The 21,820-nt window shown below is 45.9% G+C and overlaps 1 protein-coding gene across 4 annotated transcripts in view; it reads left to right on the top strand.

The window, feature by feature from the left end:
* Window positions 1-65: 65 nt before the first annotated feature.
* The window catches only part of SUPT6H (SPT6 homolog, histone chaperone and transcription elongation factor), a 32,830-nt gene continuing 11,075 nt past the window's right edge, over window positions 66-21,820 (top strand). The window contains exons 1-23 of one of the 4 annotated variants that reach the window (XR_006297799.1): window positions 66-198; window positions 9,724-9,856; window positions 10,634-10,792; window positions 10,889-10,965; window positions 11,322-11,514; window positions 11,748-11,832; window positions 12,724-12,997; window positions 13,381-13,482; window positions 13,734-13,850; window positions 14,193-14,282; window positions 14,464-14,606; window positions 15,252-15,400; window positions 15,551-15,649; window positions 16,167-16,296; window positions 16,382-16,532; window positions 16,703-16,857; window positions 17,051-17,246; window positions 17,598-17,737; window positions 17,854-17,971; window positions 19,102-19,178; window positions 19,459-19,594; window positions 19,896-20,033; window positions 20,111-20,278. Coding sequence is in view for 3 of the 4 variants with exons in the window: in XM_043583566.1 (XP_043439501.1) it covers window positions 9,748-9,856; window positions 10,634-10,792; window positions 10,889-10,965; window positions 11,322-11,514; window positions 11,748-11,832; window positions 12,724-12,997; window positions 13,381-13,482; window positions 13,734-13,850; window positions 14,193-14,282; window positions 14,464-14,606; window positions 15,252-15,400; window positions 15,551-15,649; window positions 16,167-16,296; window positions 16,382-16,532; window positions 16,703-16,857; window positions 17,051-17,246; window positions 17,598-17,737; window positions 17,854-17,971; window positions 19,102-19,178; window positions 19,459-19,594; window positions 19,896-20,033; window positions 20,111-20,278 (3,006 nt within the window). In the remaining variant the exon portion in view is untranslated. Of the gene's footprint in view, window positions 240-9,723; window positions 9,857-10,633; window positions 10,793-10,888; window positions 10,966-11,321; window positions 11,515-11,747; window positions 11,833-12,723; window positions 12,998-13,380; window positions 13,483-13,733; window positions 13,851-14,192; window positions 14,283-14,463; window positions 14,607-15,251; window positions 15,401-15,550; window positions 15,650-16,166; window positions 16,297-16,381; window positions 16,533-16,702; window positions 16,858-17,050; window positions 17,247-17,597; window positions 17,738-17,853; window positions 17,972-19,101; window positions 19,179-19,458; window positions 19,595-19,895; window positions 20,034-20,110; window positions 20,279-21,820 lie in introns of all 4 variants that reach the window. The other 3 variants (XM_043583566.1, XM_043583564.1, XM_043583565.1) reach the window with 3 other exon arrangements.

The raw sequence follows: 21,820 nt of genomic DNA, 5'->3' as shown, positions 1-21,820 counted from the left end.
GAGAGAGCAAGAAATGGCCCGCCCACTCCCGGTGACAGGGAGCCGGAAGTGACGAAGCACGTTGACGCAGCAGCGGCGGCGGTGGCGGCGGAGGGGCCGTGCGGTGGGTCCGTACTATCTTTTCCCAGTCTCGGTTCGACGACTCCATTTTCGTCGGTGGGGGCTTAGCGCACCGGAGTAGCGGCGGGCTTCAGGCAGGTAAAGTTCGGACTGGAAAGCGTGTTCCTCGAATGGGGCAGGTGAGAGGAACTAGGCTCCTAGGGCCTGGTCCCGTAAGGGAAGAGGTATTGGGGAGCCGTATGCGGGAAGAAGGGGGGCCCCCGGCCTTCACTGCTCTATGAAGGAAAAGGAGGAGGAAACCAGAGTAGTTGCCTAGAGTCTCAGCGCTTTTCCCAACCCTGTGCTACCCGGAACCGGTGAATTGGTCGCCTTGTTGTATCAACAGGCTTCCCGGGATTCCGTCCTTCTCTCGCAGCTTGTGAAAATTGGGCCACGCCAAAAGATTGGGAATGGAAGGGACTTAAGGCTTCTGAGTCAGGATCAGGTGATCGAATTTATTGTTCTGGGGATGTTAAACCTACGGAGCTTTCAGCAGCTCGAACATCAAGTTAGAGGGTGATGCCAAATGGTATTTTTTTCCGATTGTTGAAAATAAAATTAAAACTTTTTATATAGATGCCTGCATTCATCAACCGCCTACCCCAAACATCAGAATGAGCTATTAAGTGAAAACTTCATTTTCTTCCCATTTTCTGCCTTTCTCCCCAGGCAGTACCTTGAACCAGCAGGAGCAGTTCTTTTTCTAGGTTGTTTGAAGAAGTGATACTTATTTTTATTTAAGAGGAGGCCTAAACTCTCTGAAAATGCGTCCGTGGAAATTCACTGTAATATCAGAAGTAGCAAGGGAGTATTAAGTTACACCGCTGCTATTAATGAACATGGAAATGTAAACAGTCTTGAATTTGATTAATTTATTCGGGGGAAAAAAGCCTACCTGCACTATTTATCTGGTTACTGGTTTTAAAGTCTTTAGTGTATTCATTGCAAAAGTATGATTACTCCCTTATCAGCCGAATTTAGAGCCTTTTCCATCACTAGTGTTCCTTCAACCAATACAAATATATTCTTTCAATCTTGTATGGCTACTAGATTAGATTAGCATAGTATTGTTACCCTAAGAGGTTTAAACCTCATTAAGAGATTAATCACATCTGCAAGTGGTGCAGTCTAGAGAGGCTCGGGCATGTTTCACGGTTGTTTCTCAATAGATCTTCACAAGAAGCCTACCCAGTATAGTGGAAATAAGTGGTCTTTGGAGGCAAGTAAATTTACCCTTGATCCTGTGTTCTTGGTCTCAATAAATGGTGCCATGGTCAGAATCCTGTGTAAAATCCTTGGATTTTTCCTATTACTCCTGGATAAAATTAGTCACCCAATCCTACCAAACCTGCTCCCATCACATACACATTCTGCTCTGGTATCCCGCTTATCCCCCTCCAACTACCATCCTAGTTTTTTATTTCCCTTCATAGCCAGATTTCTACTTGTATCAGCTTTCTTGAATTTTATTCATTCTTCAGGCTATACTAGTTTGGCTTCTCTTCTGACCATTTGGTTGAAATTTCTGTCAAGGTTACCAGTGTTTTCTGTATTGCTGATCTCATGGATACTTTGTTCTCATCTTCCTCAATCTCTGGAATATGCAACACAGTTTACTCCTGGATTGTCTCCATTTCTCTGGTTGCTCCTTCTCAGTCTCCTTTCCTAGCCACTTTTGCTTTCTGCCTACTGTCTAAATGTTGAATTTCCTTCAGAGTTTAATCCTGGATTCTCTGCATGCGTCCTTTAGATGATCTAGTCTCATATCTTTAATAACCATCTGAAAGCTGGCAACTCTCAAGTTCAAACCCCTAGCCCAGCCTTCTCTGTGTTCAAGAATCGTACACAGAATTCCTGTTTAATAGCTCCATTTGGATGTCTCTTAGACGTCCCTAATCTAACATAACAAAAAGAACGTTGTAGTTTTCCCATCATTCCAAACCTTGTCTTCCCTCTCTAAGTGTTAACTCTCATCCACAGGGTTACCAAAGCCAGACCTCTGAGAGTTATCTTGTTGTTGTTGCTGTTGTTGTTGTTTTTCCTTACCACTCTCCTCCCCCAAGTCTTTCAGTAAGGCCTGTCACTTCTACTTCCAAAGTATATTTCCAGTCTATCTGAGGTTCTCCATCTCTACTTTACCACCCTCTTCCAAGCCACTATCGTCTTTTGCATGGGCTCCAACAATAGTATCCTCAATTTTCCCTGGTTCCACTCGGATACCCCTGCTGTCCATTTTCCACATAGCAGGTCAAGTCTATTTAAAACACTCCAGTGGTTTTCCTTGGCCTTCATAGCCCCACTTGTGCAGCCCCTCGACCCCCTTCCATTCTGCTGCCTTCACCATTCTCTGGTCACACTGGCCTTAGGACATGCCAACTTCTTGCCCACCTTTTCTACCAGGAACCTCTTCCCCTGGCTCTTCATACCACATCCTACCCATTCTTGACATCTCAGCCTAACCTCACCCTCTCAGAGGTGAGAGTATTTCCTTCCTAGTACTTACAAAGAGGCTTATTTTGTTTGCAGTTTGTCTCTTACACCAGAATACAGATATCCTAGGAGCAAGGACTTTGTTTTGCACATGCCTGACATGTAGTAGGCACCCATCAAATGAATCTTTGTTGAGTTAGTAAGTAAGTTAAGTCAATTCTGTTTAAAACCCTACAGGGACTTCCTGGCACCTTTTAGAGTCCAAAATCTTTAACTTATCCTGTCAAGGCCCTTATGACTATACTCCCAATTCATTATGAACCCTTCTCCATCTCTGCAGTCAAACTGGCCTTCACTGTCCCTGCCACAGCACATTTTGGGCCTTGTGCTGGAAGTGCCCTTCTCCATCATCACCACTTACACCAAAGAAGCCAGCTCCTCCCTTTGCTAACTCCTCCACACTCTTAAGGTGTTTATTCAAAGTCATTTCCTCTAGGAGCACCTGGGTGGTTCAGTCAGTTGAGTGTCTGACTTCAGCTCAGGTCATGATCTCACGGTTCATGAGTTCAAGCCCCGCGACGGGCTCTGTGCTGACAGCTCAGAGCCTGGAGCCTGCTTTGGATTCTGTGTCTCCCTCTCTCTGCCCTTCTCCCGCTCACCCTTTGTCTCTGTGTCTCAAAAATGAATAAACTTAAGGAAAAAAAGTCATTTCCTCAAGACCCAAGTTGGAGTCTACTCTCACAGGTTCCCATGGTACCTTGGTCACTAATTCTTTCAGTGACTCCTGTACTTGTAGCTCAGGGGTCACCAAACTAAAGCTCCTTGGCCAAATTAGGCCACTCCTGTTCACATATATTATCAGTATCTGATTTTGTACTGCAGTGTCAGATCTGGCCCTCTGTGGTTTGATAGCCCCTGTGCTAGGACAGGAACTATATGTTCCCCAGTGTGTGTGGCACAAGGCTCAGTAACTTACTCCCTGTGTTGCAGGGATTCTGATTCTGGTTACATGTTTCAGTTGTTTCTGCTCCTCTTTTGCCCTTTCCTTATTCCCCAAGGAAATGTGGAAAGAAAAGAGATAACTGATATTTTAAATTACTTAATATTCGTAGTCATTGTTAACCATAATTTTTTTTAAGTTTATTTTGCAGGGTGGGGGGAGAGAACAAGCGGGGGAGGGGCAGAGAGAGAGAGAGAGAGAGAGAGAGAGAGAGAGAGAATCCCAAACAAGCTCCGCACCATCACCGCAGAGCCTGACACAGGGCTTGAACCCAGGAACCATGACATGATATCGCGACCTGGGCCGAGATCTAGCTTAACCGACTGAGCCACCCAGGCACCCCAACGATAATGCTTTTTATACTATGTATTTGAAAAGATCATAAGGCTGATCTCACAGTGATTTTAGGTAGAGCTAACCTTTTCTGTATTTTTTAAAGTAATCTCTGCACCCGACATGGGGCTTGAAATCATGATCCTGAGATCAAGAGTTGCATGCTCTACTGACTGAGCCAGCCAGGCACCCCTAACCTTTTATTTTAACATCTTGATTTGATGCGATTAGGGTTTTTTTAAGAGTTCTGAATTAAAAAGAACTTGTCATAAGTGAACTCTGTATACTTCATTGATTAAACTTTTAGGTTTTTGAATTTCAAATTGGGTAGTCCTAGGCTTTTGCTCATAACATACAGACTGCCTTATAGTTTAAACTCCACATCAGACTTGTGGGGCTATTCCCCAGACCATTAGGCCCTTTCAGACCTAAGCCTTTATTCATGTTGCCTTTTTCCAGATTATCTTCTTAACTCCTCTCAACTCCGGCATCACCTTTTCTGAGGCATTCTCTGACCTCTCTCTTCATATTGTTCTCATAGTCCTGGTATATAACTGTAATACAATGTTCACTATGCTTTATCATAACTTTATTTACAAGGTTTTTGAGAAAGATTGTGAGTTCTACCAAGGTAAAAGGCATATTTTACTCATTTTCATATGTCCAAGTCCCAGCACAGAGCTTAATCCTTTAAAAAAAGTAAATGTTAATTGAGCTGCCCGTGGAGGGAATTAACAGACATCTTCTCTCTGGTCTGGTCTCCTTTTAATTGCCTCCAACATCATCCTGTTCAAAAGGAGGGACTGCCAAGGGCCTCCCTGTGGCAATCTGATCCTAGCTCCATTCCTCATCCTGAGAGTGTCATGGTAACCACCAGCCTCTCCCTTTGAGCCACATCTTGTACTGCAGCTGTGCTTCTGCCTGGAGAAACTTCCTTTTACTACCCCTGGCCCTTCCAGACCTATTTCAGTATCAGCTTTAACTTACGGTCTGAATATGGGGAAAATTCAAGAGCACAAGTACTGAATAAAAAATCTGAACTACACTGGGCCCACCTCAGATATCATATTAATAATAATCCTATGCTAGCAAATAGTATTTTGGGGACATCTGGGTGGCTCAGTGGGTTAAGTGTCCACCTCTTGGTTTTGGCTTGGTCACGATCTCACAGTTTGTGGGATCGATCCTCGCATCAGGCTCTGCCCTGACAGTGTGGAGGCTGCTCAGGATTCTTTTTCCATCCTTTTTTCTCTCTGCCCCTCCTGCACTCATGTGTGTGTGCACACTTCCTCTCTCTCAAAATAAGTATATAAACTTTAAAAAAATACATAATGTTTTTGTTCTGGAATAGTTGCTGCTTGCCAGCCTCAGCCTGCAGTGCTGTTGCAGCACCTTCTGCCCATCTAGCTCCCACAAGCTGCAGCAAGTCAGGATTGCTTCTGGCACACATCTTTTAGCTGGAAGTCTTGGCAGTGAGCTAGATTGGAAGCATTCCCCAGCTATGGCACAGCCTGTACTCTATTGCTAACCTAGGGATTGGGAGGAAAGCTGCGTGTAGCACAGAGCACCAGCTGCCCCCCGGGACAGAGGAAAGCTGTTGTTTTCATCAGGTAGGCTGTCTGTTTCTCTCTGTTAAGTAGGCTGGAGGGCATCTGGTCTGCAGGAGCTGGCATTTAATGTGAAGATGTTAAGACTTTATCAGACTGAATTTGTGGGTCTGATAGCCTAATTAAAGCAAGCTGTGTGTGGGGGCTGCTGTACCCAAATCTATTTTTAATGGTTTAGTTCAGAGCTGGGGGGGGGGGGGGGAGTGATGTCAAGATTAAAATTAGAGCACCAGATTTAATTAGCAGTTTTAGGTACTCACTTTTGGCAGCACTCAAGTAAATTACCTTACGGACACAGTTCTTGGGGAAAAAAGCATCAGTCTAACTGTAAGACTTTCCGTATCACCACCCTGTGGGGTGTGTCACAATCATATAGTATAGCAGCTCTTAAACTTTTTGATCTTAGGACACCTTTATCCTTTTTTTTCTTTTTCTTTCTTTTTTATTTTTTTATTTTTGAGGGAGAGATGGGGCACCTGGGTGCCTCGGTTAAGCATCTCACTTCAGCTCAGGTCATGATCTTGCAGTTCATGAGTTCAAGCCCCACATCTGTTGTCAGCCCAGAGCCCACTTCCAATCCTCTGTCTCCCTCTCTCTCTCTGCCCCTTCCTCCAGCCTACACGCTCTCTCTCAAAAGTAAAAATATATATAATTCTATATTTTTGAGAAAGAGAGACAGTGTGAGGGGGGAGGGGCAGAGAAAGAAGGTGACATAGAACCCAAAGCAGGCTCCAGGTTCCAAGCAGTCAGCATCGAGCCCGAGGTTGGGCTCGAACCCAAAACCACAAAAATCATGACCTGAGCTGAAGTCCGTTGCTTAACCGACTGAGCCACCCAGGTGCCCCAGGACCCCTTTGTAGTCTTAAAGATGATTTAAGACTCCAAAGACATTTTGTGTATCCGAGTTGTATCTATCACTGTTTATGAGATTTTTATATTTTGATATTTACCAGATTACAAATTAAAATTGGGTATATTAATTCATTTAAAAATTATAACAAGTGCACAAAAGAAATTATTTTGCTGTATAGGGGTATATTAACACAATATACACCTTAAACTTACAGTTTCATATGTCTATCATGTAATAAAGCTGGAGGAAAAAATAAGCCCACTACACTTTAACATAAACAATACTTTTATGGAAACTGTACTCTTCAAAATTAGTGAAAAGAGTGACACTGTTCTACTTTTTTTCCCACCAATTCTTTTTAACATCTGCCTTAATAGAATATAGCTGGATTTTCATATCTGCTTCTGCATTCAGTGTTGTGATACTACACATCATATTACCTCTAGAAAACTCCACTGTACACTCATGAGATAAGGGAGGAGGTGGTCCCTGGACCACACATAGAGATCTACTGATAGAGTAGAACAACTGTGACTTTGGAGACAGACAAACCTTAACCCAGATCTCAGCTCTTGCAGTTGATATTTGTGTCAGCTTGAACAAGTGACTTCATCTCTGTTGAAGAGATCTGTTTTCTCCTTTGTTGAATGGAGAGAGAAGTGTACTGTAACTCATAGATCAGTGTAGGGGTTAATTGGTATTTCTGAAGTGTCTGGAACTTGGTAGGTGTGTGATTATTATTCCTCTGAGCACTTTTTTTTTTTTTTTTTTTTTTTAACCGCTTAAAGGAAAGGCCTATATTAGTTTTGGTTGGGTTTTGTGTGAATGTTGTGGGTTGGTTCTCTTCCTATGCCTGCTCTCTGCATATAATACAAAAAATTATTTTATGGTCCTTATTTGTTTTCATATCTCTGTCTTTCTACTGGAAGTCAACTCCTTGATAACAATTCTTTTTCTCTTCAAACCCCCACGTCTCAGCAAAATGTATGTACATGGTAGACATTCATTAAAACTTGAAAAGAATGGCATCTGAAACCTCAACCTGAAATTGAACATAAGACCATATCATTGCCCCTCCCTTTACACAGAACTCAGTACCTTCAGTTTTGTTTCTTTTGAGTTCATTGGTTAATTGATTGTGGTATCAATTGATACCAGTAAGGGTAATTTTCAGAAGAATTAGAGCCACAGAATTTAAGGCTCCTTCTAGAGCTCAGAGCATTTCAAGTAGCTGTTAGCCAGCCTCCTCTTTTCTTCCATCCCACTGCCATGTTTCACTGGGAAGGTGGCACTAATATGAAAAGTAAGTAATCTATTTGATAGATACTTAGCAGTTCCTATTTTGTACAGAGCACCTATAAGGTACAGCTTATTTGGTACAGGGTCACCAAGTGCCTTGTAATGCCTTTCATGTTGCCATTTATGTTTTCTTGGTTTTCATTAGCCCTTCAGTTAGATATGGTCTCTAACTTCCAGAAGCTTATGGTCTAAGTGGGGAAAATGGGCACAAATACAGTGGACCATCATTCAGGACAAAGTGAGGGGTGATGTTGAGTTTATCAGCAGCCAGCTTCAAGATTCCAGAATAAGATCTTGATGTTATGATTTGTGAGATGCGTGCTGTTTTTTAAAGTCCTACAAGTCTGGGGGCCTCGGTGGCTCAGTCGGTTAAACATCCAACTCTTGATTTCAGCTGAGGTGGTGATCTCACAGTTCGTGACTTCGAGCCCTGCATCAGGCTCTGCTCTGATAGTGTGGAATCTGCTTGGGATATTCTCTCTCCCTCTCTCTGTCTCTGTCTCTGCCTCCCTTGCTTGCACATGTATGCTGTGCTCTCTGTCTTTCTCAAAAATAAATAAAACCTTTAAAGTCAAACAAGACACAGGAAACTCCATGTTAGGGTTAGGGTTCTGGGGTTATCCACTGCCATTTCCAGGCTTTGGATGAGTCTGAAAATGGGGAAGCAAAAGACAAATTTGGGATCAGTTGGTACAGAATTACAGAATGCTAAGGAAAATTAAGCCCAAGTTTCAAATTCAAACTCATTTAACATGTATTGAAGCCATAAACTAGGTTCTTTCCCTCGTGTCATGTGATATTCTCAACTACTGTGCAAGGTAGGCAGGTAGTGCTATTCCTCTTTTCCAGATGAAGAAGCTGATATTCAGACAAATTGAATAATTTGCTTAGTTTACATATCTGGCAGATGGTGGAACCAGGATTTGATTTCTCCTCTTAAGCCCAGCAATCTTTGCAGTTAAGTATGTTGCCTTTATTTTGTAAGCCACAGAAGTTGCTTTCAAAGTGTTTTTTTGCTGCAGAGGTCAATGGTAAAAATAGGGTTATGGTTCTAATGGTTCTAAAGAGACCCTTTCTCCACCCCACTACTGCTCCCAACCACTACTCACATAAGGGGGCTCAAGTTCATGAAATGGTGTTTAATCCGTTAAAAAGGATGTTCCTTTTGGCTCTGCCAGTAGCCAGGTATAGTGTACATGAAAGTGCCTGTCATTATCACTCATTTCCCAAATTTCTTATGAGAAGCCATATAACATCACTGCTACCATATGCCAACCTATATAATTATCCATACACTAATTCTTTCGTCATTCACGCATTCCTGCTCCCAAATGATAAGTGAAATAAAATTCTTTGGTATACAGTTGACCCTTGAACAATGCAGGGGGTAAGGGCACTGGCCTCCTGCACAGTTGAAAATCTGCATATAACTTTTGACTCCCTGAAAACTTTACAAAAGCCTCAATTAACACATTTTGTATATGTACTATATATTGTATTCTTAAAGTAAACCAGAAAAAAAAAAAGTTAAAATTGTATGGAAGAGGAAATCCGTTTACAGTACTCTGCTGTGTTTATCGGAAAAAAACCTGGGGCTCCTGGGTGGCTCAGTCAGTTAAGCACCGACTTCAGCTCAGGTCATGATCTCATGGCTTGTGGATTTTTAGCCCCGTGTCTGGCTCTGTGCTGACAGCTCAGAGGCTGGAGCCTACTTCAGATTCTGTGTCTCCCTCTCTCTACCCTTCCCCTGCTTGTGCTCTGTCTCTCTCAAAAATAAATAAAAACATTAAAAAGAAAAAATTTTAAAGCCTATAAGTGGACCATGCAGTTCAAACTCCTGCTGTTTTCGAGTCAACTGTATGTAGAGAAGTTCTGTGTAATCAGTCATCTTTTTCAAGACACATGTAAGAGGAGTAACCATGGGAAGAGTGGAAAATGGAAGAGAGAAAGCCATCTGATTCTTACTGTCTCCTTCCTAGGTGGAAATGATTGAGGGGCAGAGCAGTGGCACGTGGCTAAAAGGCTGTTTGTGGAAAGGTTTAAAGTGCTCTGTGAAGTCACGTGTCTCATTTTTTCTATCCCCATCTTCCTTCCTTCTCTAGGCATCTTAGGCAGGCCGTGAGAAAATGTCTGATTTTGTGGAAAGCGAGGCCGAGGAGTCAGAGGAAGAGTACAATGATGAAGGCGAAGTGGTGCCCCGAGTCACCAAGAAATTTGTGGAGGAGGAGGATGACGGTGAGGAGGCCCCAGCCTCAAGCTTCTCCCCACTATTGCTAAGCTTTGGATAGTTGGATTCTTGCTGATGAGAGGCTCAGGCTGAGCACAGAAGTTATCACACATGAGGTACCAGCTTGAGAATTTTCAGTCATTTATAGAAAATACCTAACTGAGCATCTGTCTGCTATGTGCCAGGTCCTGCGCCTAGAGCTAGAAATGTGAAAGGAAGACCCTGCAGTCATGGAGTCTACATTGGCGGGAGGGGACAGACAGGAAACCAACAAATAAATACATGCGTAATGTTTTCCTCTTTTAGAGACCCCGCAGTGTTGGTATTTATGAGCCCAGTTTCCTATTTCTCTGGCCAAACCCAACCGTTAGGATCCTCAGCAGAGTAGAACCATGAAATGGCTTTAAAGACAGGAAGGTAAATTTAAGTGTTATCAAAAGAATTATGGATGGAAGAAATAGCCACTGAACTTATAAATTAAGAGGAAAACAAAGATTACTGGTGGCTGTAAAACTCCTAGTAATGATTTTGAAAAGCCATGGTACTTAGGAAGATTATCTTGCCTAAAGACAGATGAGGAGCATAGAAACGAGGTAGTCCTTTCCAGATGCTCCTGCTCAAACTCAGTGGCCATGTTTTTTACATCTTTAGATGAAGCTGAAGAGTTAACATGGCATCCACATCATTAGGCTTAGAGCAGATGGAGAATCACAGTTAAGCAGGGGGTCCTGCCCCACCCCAGCCCATTTCCCAAACTCCATGCCTCAAACATGTGTATTTTCCAGATGAGGAGGAGGAGGAGGAGAACCTAGATGATCAGGATGAGCAAGGCAATCTGAAAGGCTTTATCAATGATGATGACGATGAAGATGAAGGGGAGGAGGATGAGGGTAGTGACTCTGGTGATTCAGAAGATGATGTTGGCCACAAGAAGAGAAAACGCAGTGAGTAGTCTCTCCTCAGTCAGGTGAGGCTGGGGTGGAAGTTACAGTGGACAAGGGGCCTCTCCATCACCATGGGTAACACTTTGTTTTTTCCAGCATCTTTTGACGACCGCCTGGAGGATGATGATTTTGACCTCATTGAGGAGAATTTGGGTGTCAAAGTCAAAAGAGGAGTAAGTGTCATTCTTTGTCCCTGGGGGTGAAGGAAAAAGCTCTTGAAATTCAGTGACTTCTGGGGGACGAGGCACCTCCAGAACAGTGTGGGAAGCATAGAGGATGAGAAAGTTGCTCAGTGTCATTGTGCTGTGGAGACTAGATTTGCATCCCAGGTCTGGGCGCTTGTTATAGAAAGACTTGTCAGGGTTTGAAGGGTGGGCCTTGGTGCTGAAAGAGCATGTCTTAGTGTGTTCTTTGCCATCTCCCTTGGTCAGCAGAACTGTGGTGGGGAAAATGGGAGTGAGACTAGAGAGCAGGCACCCTTAGGCCGGTCCTCTCAGACCCTGTTGAGACAGGTTTTTTCCACCCCTAGCAAAAATACCGACGTGTCAAAAAAATGTCAGATGACGAGGATGACGACGAGGAGGAATATGGCAAAGAGGAACATGAAAAAGAGGCTATTGCCGAGGAAATCTTCCAGGATGGGGAAGGGGAAGAAGGGCAGGAGGCTGTGGAGGCCCCCATGGCTCCTCCAGAGGAGGAGGAAGAAGATGATGAGGAATCAGGTATGTGGCATCAGGCAAGAAAGCCAGTGTTTGGGTGGATGTTGGGATTTCCTAGCCCTTAGGAGCAGAATGGGAAACCATTCTTCACCTGCGGGCCCCCAACATTTGACAGAAGTTCGTTTTTAGGAGCCTCCCTACTCTTCTCACTGGCCACTCACACAGTAGGAACTAAAGCCATTCAGTCCTGGCTCATCCCTTGCCTCTGAGCACTAATCCCTTCCTTCCCTACCCAGACATCGATGACTTCATTGTGGATGATGACGGACAGCCTCTGAAAAAACCTAAGTGGCGGAAAAAGCTTCCTGGATACACAGATGCGTGAGTTGGGGCTGGTACAGGGTGGTGATATGGGCGCCTGAGTAGACCCCGTCAGGAAGGAGGAAATCAGAGGCTTCTGCCAAAAATGGGACATCCCATCTCTCAACCATTTTGCTTCCTAACTCAACTAACCTTTACTAGGCAGGAATTTCAGACTGCTCCTAGAAGCCCTGAGAGCTGTCTATATTAACAGAGCCACTGTGGGATTAGGAGCCACACGTGTGTAGGCTTCCATCAGCCTCCCTCTTCACCTGAAGCTCCACGTGTATTCATTTATGTATTGGCACTCTGAGTATAATTTTGTCGGAAGAAAGCTTTTGCTTTGAGGGAATACTGTAATACCTTAGCAGAAGATGGACCCACCGAGCAGAATGTGGATCTATCTGCCCTGTTGGGTTTGACCCCAGAGACTGGCACATGCCAACAATGGGCTTTTTATCTTTCATAAGTAATAGTTTTCCCAGAAACCTCCCCCAACTGAGCCTTTATTTCCAAAGCGAACATGCTTGCTTGATTGCTTGCTTGCTTGCTTGCTTGCTTATTTATTTATTTATTTATTTATTTATTTATTTATTTATTTATTTGAATAGAGCAGAGAGAGAGCACGTGCACGTGCAAGTGGGTGAGGGGCAGAGAGAATCTTAAGCAGGCTCCATGCCCATCATGGAGCCCAGCACGGGGCTCAGTCTCACCACCATGATACCATGACCTGAGCTGAAATCAAGAGTCTGATGCTTAACCAACTGAGCCACCCAGGCGCCCCTACTTTTTAAATTTACCTCTCTCTTAACCTTCTCAATTTCCTTTGGGGCAAGTAAAGGGTCTGTGCTGGGGCTGCATTTCTCCTCTCATCAGAACCTGGGCCAAACCGTCTTTTGCTCTCACCCACAGGGCCCTGCAGGAAGCCCAGGAGATTTTTGGTGTGGACTTTGACTATGACGAGTTTGAGAAATACAATGAGTATGACGAAGAACTGGAGGAAGAGTATGAGTATGAGGATGATGAGGCCGAGGGTGAGATCCGAGTGCGCCCCAAGAAGACCACCAAGAAACGTGTGAGCCGCAGGAGCATCTTTGAGATGTATGAGCCCAGCGAGCTAGAAAGCAGCCACCTCACAGATCAGGACAATGAAATCCGAGCCACTGACCTGCCTGAGAGGTTCCAGGTAAGAAAGCATCGGCTTCTGTCCTTCTGCCAATGTGTCATCACCTGCCCTGAGCCTCTTTGCTTCAAGGGTTGTATCAGAGGAGCAATCTAGCAACAATCTGATATCGAATATATATAGAAAGTTGGCTTTTGAACTCCATCTGACCAGGTAGTGCAGGGAGTCCAGGTCTTAGAGAAGGCTCTGCTGCTGCTTATGGTTCTTGAAATGGCACTCTTTCTTTAGCAAATACACAAAGTATGTCTACTTTGTGCCAGGACGGTGCTCTTCTGGGTGCTGGAATGTGTCTGTGGAGCACACATTTCTTTCCGGAAGCAGTGTATGTGTTATCCTACAGGGGTTACAGGATAAAGTCAGTCTCACTATTGTCTTATCCTGTGCAGCTCCGCTCCATCCCAGTTAAGGGGGCTGAAGATGACGAACTAGAAGAAGAAGCTGACTGGATCTACAGGAATGCCTTTGCCACACCAACCATTTCTCTTCAGGTACCCAAAAAAAGATCCTTATGTTTGACATGAACCAGAAGCCACTTCATCAAGATGAAGACCTGCTCCTACCATGCCCCAAACATCTATATGTGCCTAGTACAGAACAAGTATGGGTGTGTACAGGTGTATGAGAGATTTTTCTAGAACTCTTCTGACGGAGTTCTCTTTTGACATGGAGTAGTTTCATGTATGGTAAGACAAAGCAAGTAACGGTGTTATTGCTGTTTCTTTTTTTTTTCTGGCTCCAGGAAAGCTGTGATTACCTAGACCGAGGGCAGCCAACCAGCAGCTTCAGTCGTAAAGGGCCCAGCACAATTCAGAAGATTAAAGAAGCCCTGGGTTTCATGCGAAATCAACACTTTGAGGTAGCACCTCAAGCTGTCATGGTCCCTTGGTTAGAAATTCAGCTAGGGGATGAGGGAAAAGGTAGCGCCCTGTGAGATGAGGAGTCCCCTTCTGTCTTCAGGCATGGTCCCTTGGCTCAAGAGTGTGCGAACCAAAGGAGACTCTGGTAACCAGGAGAACACTTGTTCTACCTGTCTGCAGCGTTATCTTCCCCCGTGGGGGAGAGCACGTGCCCTGGATGAGCCTGTGGGGGTGTCCAAGCTTCTGACTGTTGAATTTCCTGGAGCTGTTTACCCCTCTAGCAAAGGAGCTCCTTACAGATCTCTCCACTCTGGCTGACTGCAGTCTCCTTGCCACCCTAGGTGCCTTTTATTGCTTTCTACCGTAAGGAGTATGTGGAGCCTGAGTTGCACATCAATGACCTATGGAGGGTGTGGCAGTGGGATGAAAAGGTACGATGGATCCATGCTCCTAAGAGTCTGAGGTGTGGCTTGGGCACCACTACTACCAAAGTCCAAGCCTCCTGTACATACCAGGTGGCTACCCTTCCCGGGGTCGCCTGGTAAGAAACAGAGCAGCCTTGGGTCTCCAAAGCTGAACACCAGCGCTTAGTCGTGCCCTGTCCTATCCTAGTGGACCCAACTGAGGATCCGCAAAGAGAACCTAACACGGCTGTTTGAGAAGATGCAAGCTTATCAGTACGAGCAGATCTCTGCTGATCCTGACAAACCCCTGGCTGATGGCATCCGGGCTCTAGATACCACCGACATGGAGAGGTAAAGTGTGCAAGGTTTATTCCATTACAGGGCACCCTCAGACCAAAGGCCCCCAGGGAGCAGTGTAACCTACAAAATCCTCAGCACAGGGCCCATCCCTTAGAAACCCAACTTGTCACCACACCAAAAGTGATCTCTCTGGCAAACAAATTCATCTTAGTTACCTATATGGGTATAAAAGGTGAAAAGGATAAGATAGTCACATTTGCTGATCTGAAAATTCCCTGTACATAAGGGTATGTGGAAAACCAAATTATAACCAGAAAGGAGCTTGGTGAGCCTGGAATCGGTGGAGTGCCGGAAGGGTGCAGATGACTTTAGTGGCCAGTGTCATGAAGCTGGTGGGGGAGGGACAGACCATCTCAAGAAATCTGAACTTTGCTAGAGATGTGGTACGTCATCTGTCTCTCCCTTTTCATCTCCATTTCTGACAACCACCAACCACCATTTGTTTGACATATTCCTTCTTTAAGATACCTTGCTCTCAAGGAAGTCACCGTCTGGGGTCGTTGTGTGTCTCTAATAATTGAAGAATACAGACATCTATCCTAGTTGGGACCTTCCCTCCTGGGAATTGGACCTCTTGTAGCAGAACTGGGGTGTACCCTTAGTGACAGTTGAGGTCTTACATCCCTTTTCCTCCAGGCTTAAGGATGTCCAGTCAATGGATGAGCTGAAAGATGTCTACAACCATTTCTTGCTATATTATGGTCGTGATATCCCCAAGATGCAGAATGCTGCCAAAGCCAGCCGCAAGAAGCTGAAGCGTGTGAGGGAAGAGGGAGATGAGGAAGGTGAGTGCTGGAACAGAAAACCCAGGAGTCTTGATGGCCACACCATCCCCAAGGATGCCCTTGGCTGAGTGCCCTTTGGGGCTTCCCTGCATGTGGTAGCTCCTTGGGAGTAACTGGAAACTAGAGCATGGACTCATGTTTTCTTCCCAGGTGAGGGTGAAGAGGCAGAAGACGAGGAGCAGAGGGGCCCAGAGCTCAAGCAGGCCTCCCGCCGAGACATGTACACCATTTGCCAGAGTGCTGGCCTAGGTAAAAGCTAGCTGTGTTGTGTCCTGGGCGTTCCAGCCTTGAGCAAGGGGAGTTCCCAGATGGTCGCTGGTGGGCAGGAAGAGGACTTTTTTGAGCGAATCACTAATCCAGTTGTGAACATTGGCCCCCCCCCGCCCCAGCACCCACGCCCACCCACAGTAATGGTCTAGCCTCTCCCTAATTTCCCAGAGGAATGGGAAGCTCATATAATCAGAGGGACAGAGTTCATCCTAGCCTTGAGAAGTTCTTTATTAAACTGTAGTTTCCACCTTAGTTCTGAGCCCAGGAGTCACAGAAAATTACTGTTTTTCTGGGTTATAACAGCCTGTCAGGTGTTTAAAGACAGGTTTTTTTGGTTTTTTTTTTTTTTTTTTACTATTCTTTGTAAACTTCTTGGTGCTGCTTATTCATGACCCTCTTAAAGTCTAGTGCCCAGAATAGCTGCTCTGGACTCGGAAACCAAAGAGATTTGTCAGCCCAGCAATTGCCTTACCTTTCACACTCCTGTTTGCTTTAGATGGCCTGGCCAAAAAGTTTGGACTGACTCCTGAACAATTTGGGGAAAACCTGCGGGACAGCTACCAGCGGCACGAGACAGAGCAGTTCCCTGCAGAGCCTTTGGAGCTGGCCAAGGATTATGTTTGCAGGTAGGCTTGCGGCACCTGGCTGGCAGGAGGAGGGGCCCGCGGGCAAAGACACTGTCATCCTGCAGCTGCCGCATTTTCCCCACAGCCAGTTCCCTACACCTGAAGCTGTGCTGGAAGGTGCCCGCTACATGGTAGCCCTGCAGATTGCCCGAGAGCCCCTCGTCCGACAGGTGCTGAGGCAGACCTTCCAGGAGAGAGCCAAGCTAAATATAACCCCCACCAAGAAAGGTAGAAAGGTGAGCTGGGTGAAGGGCTTTGATCCAACACATGGCCCAGGTTCGACTGAACTGAGTTTCTTGCTTTCATGCTCAGCTGAGCTGTCTGCCGGCAAGCAGAGAGGCAGTCTTTTCTCCCAGTGTCAAGCCCAGCCTGTCGGTAAGCTGACGATTCCTCTTAATGTGTACAGGATGTGGATGAGGCCCACTACGCTTACTCCTTCAAGTACTTAAAGAACAAGCCTGTTAAGGAACTGAGAGATGACCAGTTCCTCAAGATCTGCTTGGCTGAAGATGAAGGGCTGCTCACCATTGACATCAGCATAGATATGAAGGGGGTAGAAGGGTAAGCAAAGCTCTGGGGTGGGAGCTCTTTCTGGGAGGGCTTGATGAAGGGTCAGCTGGAGGGAGGGGTCCCTCAGGAATGTGAACCACAGTTTGAGAGGTGAGCAGGCCATTGTCCGTGGTTCACAGTGTTTGTGGACATTTCAGTGTCATCTTTCCTCCATCCCCGACCCTGCAGTGTTGTTTCTCCTCAGCTACGGCAATGACCAGACATATTTCGAAGAGATCAAACAGTTTTACTACCGAGATGAGTTCAGCCACCAGGTGCAGGAGTGGAACCGGCAGCGCACCATGGCCATCGAGCGAGCCTTGCAGCAGTTCCTCTATGTGCAGATGGCCAAAGAGCTCAAGAACAAGCTGCTGGCCGAAGCCAAAGAATATGTCATAAAGGTTAAGACTCACGGTCTTTAGGCCTGTGATTTCCCCAAACTAGAGCTGAGAGTGAAAGAACTCCTTACAAGTAGTCTTCTGGCAAACAAGCCAGGGGTCACTCCGAGACCCCCCCGTTTGAGGAGATTCTTGGCTTCCCACCCCCAGCCCAAACACTCTTTGTTTATATTGCTGTTCTCTGTATACTCTCCTGTTTCCACAATTAAGGTATGCCTTCACACTGTAAGCCTGCAAAGGGCTAGGAACACGTGCACACGTCAGCGCAGCCTGTGCACATGTGTACCCACATCTGTTCCCTTAGCACACTCGGTGAGCCTGTTGGCCATAGTGTCTGGTGTGTCTCCTCCCCAGGCCTGTAGTCGGAAACTCTACAACTGGTTGAGGGTGGCACCCTACCGGCCAGATCAACAGGTAGAGGAAGATGATGACTTTATGGATGAGAACCAAGGGAAGGGCATCCGCGTCCTAGGCATTGCTTTCTCCTCTGCCAGGTAACTGTCTGTTTGTGCCTGCCCAGCCTCACCCTTACCTGTCTTCCTAATTTCATTCTACTCTTACTTACATCCTCTTATTTCTGATGGTTGCACTACTCTTGTCTGGTCGGCAGAGATCACCCCGTGTTCTGCGCCCTGGTCAACGGTGAAGGAGAAGTGACAGACTTCCTTCGACTGCCCCATTTTACCAAACGGCGAACTGCATGGAGAGAGGAAGAACGGGAAAAGAAGGCAAGTGGCTAGGATAGGGCAACCAAGTGTACATCTTAAGCGCGTTTTACAATTCTGTGGGGGTATGTGTTTATGGTCTACACGACATCCTTTGCAAGACCCTGATTGATCTCCACGTGCTTGCTGAATATTGGAGTCCTGGGATAAGTCTCAACTTCCATCAGCAGTAGATGGCACTCACGTTCTGGTGCAGAATTTACTTCTGGCTGGAGGCCAATTCCTAGGTCTTGTGTTCTTCTGGAAGCTGCCATTATAGCCTCTGTTCTTCCCAGCATCTGGGTCATCCTGTTCCAGTAGCTGAAAGCCAGTGAGGCATTAAGCCAACCTTTCCCCTGCTTTAGCCTTTCAGTGTTTCTTCCAAGGAAGGAGGAATTTGAATTCATCTCATGTATATGCTTCTGATTTTCTTAACCTAATGGTATCTTTCAATTTTGCGAGAGACCTGCATTCTAGAGTAATTTTTCGCAACCATTTTTTAAAAAGAAACATCGGGGCGCCTGGGTGGCTCAGTCGGTTGAGCGTCTGACTCTTGATTTCAGCTTAGGTCATGATCCCAGGGTCATGGGGTTGGGCTGCCCACTGAGCATGGAACTTGCTTAAGATTTTAAGACCCATTCTTTCTCTCTCTCCCTCTCTCTCATCTCCCCCACTCATGCTCTCAAAAAAAAAAAAAAAAAAAAAAACCAATTAAAATAGAAAAAGATAACAAGGAATTGAGATTAGAATAGTCCTGATAGCTAAGCAGTGGTTTATGGTAGAAAAAACCCAAGTATGTTTACACCTGGCTGGCTCAGTCAGAGAAGCATGTGACTCTTGATCTTGGGGTCGTGAGTTTAAGCCACACATTGGGTGTAGAGATTACTAATTAGAAAGGAAGACCCAATGTGTTTAGACCATCACGACCAAGGATGAGCCAGAAGTATAGTAATTTTAGGAAACGTTAGCAGATATATAATATTCAAACCAGAGGTCTTAGTCTCCTTGTTTTGTGCGCTAGTTAGACCGTGTCTATGCATTATGGAGTTTATTGTTCTCTGGTCTTACAAGGTCTTGTGCTACTTAGGGAGAGAGAACTGTTAGAAATCTCCCTGTCTTCAAAGCCATTCAGTTCCAATTTTATTTCAATCCAGGCTCAAGACATTGAAACCCTAAAGAAATTTCTTCTGAATAAAAAGCCTCATGTGGTGACAGTTGCAGGAGAAAACAGGTAGGGGCTCCAGGGGAACTCCAGGGACTAGACCTGGCTTAAATTCATTCATTCCTTCTTGTTGAACCTGGCATATGCCTCTAACAGAGCAATAAGCATGTTGACCCTTGGTAAATTTCCCATTCCCGGGGCGGTGGCGGCGGGGCGGGGGGTGGGTATCTCTTTGTCTTCAAAGCCCCTTCCTCCCCCATCCCCACCCCCACTTACACCTCAGCCATGAGTCTGTCTATCCCTGAGAAACTTTAGAAAGAACCCTGACCAACACCCCTCATCCCTCCAGGGACGCCCAGATGTTGATTGAAGATGTGAAGCGCATTGTGCATGAGCTGGACCAGGGCCAACAACTGTCCTCTATTGGGGTGGAGCTGGTTGACAATGAGTTGGCCATTCTCTACATGAATAGCAAGAAATCGGAGGTAATGCTGGAACCCCATTCTTAAGACCTGCGCAAGCAAGAGCTGTCAATCCCTAGGAAATTTACTAGGAAAACGAAGGTTATCGAGGGCACAGGACTGCACTTGTTCACTTACCCGTGTGCAGTTGCTTCATTTTGCCAGTCATGCTTCGGAGTGGGAGCCCTGAAAATTAAATTGGTCCCAGGAAAAAGGGGTCCCAGAAGAGACAAGAAAGTGACTTAAAGCCAGAACGGTTTGAATCTCCTTTTGCTCTCGGAACGGAGGGGACTTAATGGTCCTGCTGGTCCTTGTTTGACTCTAGGCAGAGTTCCGGGATTATCCTCCAGTGCTGAGACAGGCCGTCTCCCTGGCCCGGCGCATCCAGGACCCTCTGATTGAATTTGCCCAGGTGTGCAGCTCTGATGAAGACATCCTGTGTCTCAAGTTTCATCCCTTGCAAGTGAGTATGATTCAACAGGCAGGCTTAGCAGGCAGAAGGGCACAGTAACCTTATCCTTGTCTGCTGTTTATCGGCAGGAGCATGTGGTGAAAGAGGAGCTGCTCAATGCCTTATACTGTGAATTTATCAACCGAGTCAATGAGGTTGGGGTCGATGTCAACCGTGCCATCGCCCACCCATATAGCCAGGCCTTAATCCAGTACGTCTGTGGTCTGGGACCTCGAAAAGGGACCCATCTCCTGAAGGTAAGATTGGGTTGAATGAGAAAGTAAGAAAAGTTCTATTTCACTGAGCCTTTACAATTGCCAGTATAATTTTGACAAAAGGTTAGAGAAGTAGAGACTGGTATAAGAGTCATCCAGCTAGTAAGAGTCCAAGTCAGACTTCAGACCCAAGTGGCCACTACTGTGTGTACTACTGTACTTCATTACTATACTATAGTGGCTCATGGAAAAGATAGCCATAAACTAGGATTTAAAATGGATGGAAGGGGCGCCTGGGTGGCGCAGTCGGTTAAGCGCCCGACTTCAGCCAGGTCGCGATCTCGCGGTCCGTGAGTTCGAGCCCCATGTCGGGCTCTGGGCTGACACCTCAGAGCCTGGAGCCTGTTTCTGATTCTGTGTCTCCCTCTCTCTCTGCCCTTCCCCTGTTCGTGCTCTGTCTCTCTCTCTCCCAAAATAAATAAACGTTGAAAAAAATAATAATAAAATGGATGGAAGAAGGGGCGCCTGGGTGGCTCAGTCAGTTAAGTGTCAGACTTTGGCTCATGTTATGATCTCATCCATGAGTTCGAGCCCCGCATGGGGCTCTGTGCTGACACCTCAGAGCCTGGAGCCTGCTTTGGATTCTGTGTCTCCCTCTCTCTCCTCTCTGTTCCTCTCCCACTTGTACTCTGTCTGTCTGTCTCTGTCTCTGTCTTTCTCTCTCTCTCTCTAAACTAAAGATAAAAAAAAAATTTTTAGCGGGGGGCGCCTGGGTGGCTCAGTCAGTTGAACTTCAGACTTCGGCTCAGGTCATGATCTCTTAGTCTGTAAGTTCGAGCCCCACGTCGGGCTCTGTGCTGACAGCTCAGAGCCTGGAGCCTGCTTCGGATTCTGTGTCTCCCTCTCTCTCTAACCCTCCCCCATCCATGCTCTGTCTTTCTCTGTCTCAAAAATAAAATAAAATGTTAAAAAAAAATTTTACATGGGTACATGGGTGGCTCAGTTGGTTGAGCATCTCTTGATTTCGGCTCGGGTCATGATCTCAGTTTGTGGGATTAAGCCCTGCGTGGGGCTCTGCACTGACAGCAAGGAGCCTGCTTGGGATTTTCTCTCCCTGTCTCTTTGCCCCTCCCCTGTTCCCATGCATGCGTGCACATGTGTGCGCGCTCTCTCTCTCTCTCCCTCTCTCCCTCTCTCTGTCTCTCAAAATGAATTTTTAAAATTTTTTTTTTCAACGTTTATTTATTTTTGGGACAGAGAGAGACAGAGCATGAACGGGGGAGGGGCAGAGAGAGAGGGGGACACAGAATCGGAAACAGGCTCCAGGCTCTGAGCCATCAGCCCAGAGCCCGACGCGGGGCTCGAACTCACGGACCGCGAGATCGTGACCTGGCTGAAGTCGGACGCTTAACCAACTGCGCCACCCAGGCGCCCCGCAAAATGAATTTTTAAAAAGCTTCAAAAAAATAATATGGGTGAAAGCAAGCATACCAGACGCAAACCTCAGGATAGTGGTTTTTATTCCAGTGGGTAGAAAAAGGATTTCTGTCAAGTTAATGGAAGAATTAAGGAACTTCGGAAGTA

The sequence above is a fragment of the Prionailurus bengalensis genome, chromosome E1 (genome assembly GCF_016509475.1).
Source record: "Prionailurus bengalensis isolate Pbe53 chromosome E1, Fcat_Pben_1.1_paternal_pri, whole genome shotgun sequence".
NCBI lineage: Eukaryota > Metazoa > Chordata > Mammalia > Carnivora > Felidae > Prionailurus > Prionailurus bengalensis.
This window is presented reverse-complemented; position numbering and strand designations above follow the sequence as displayed.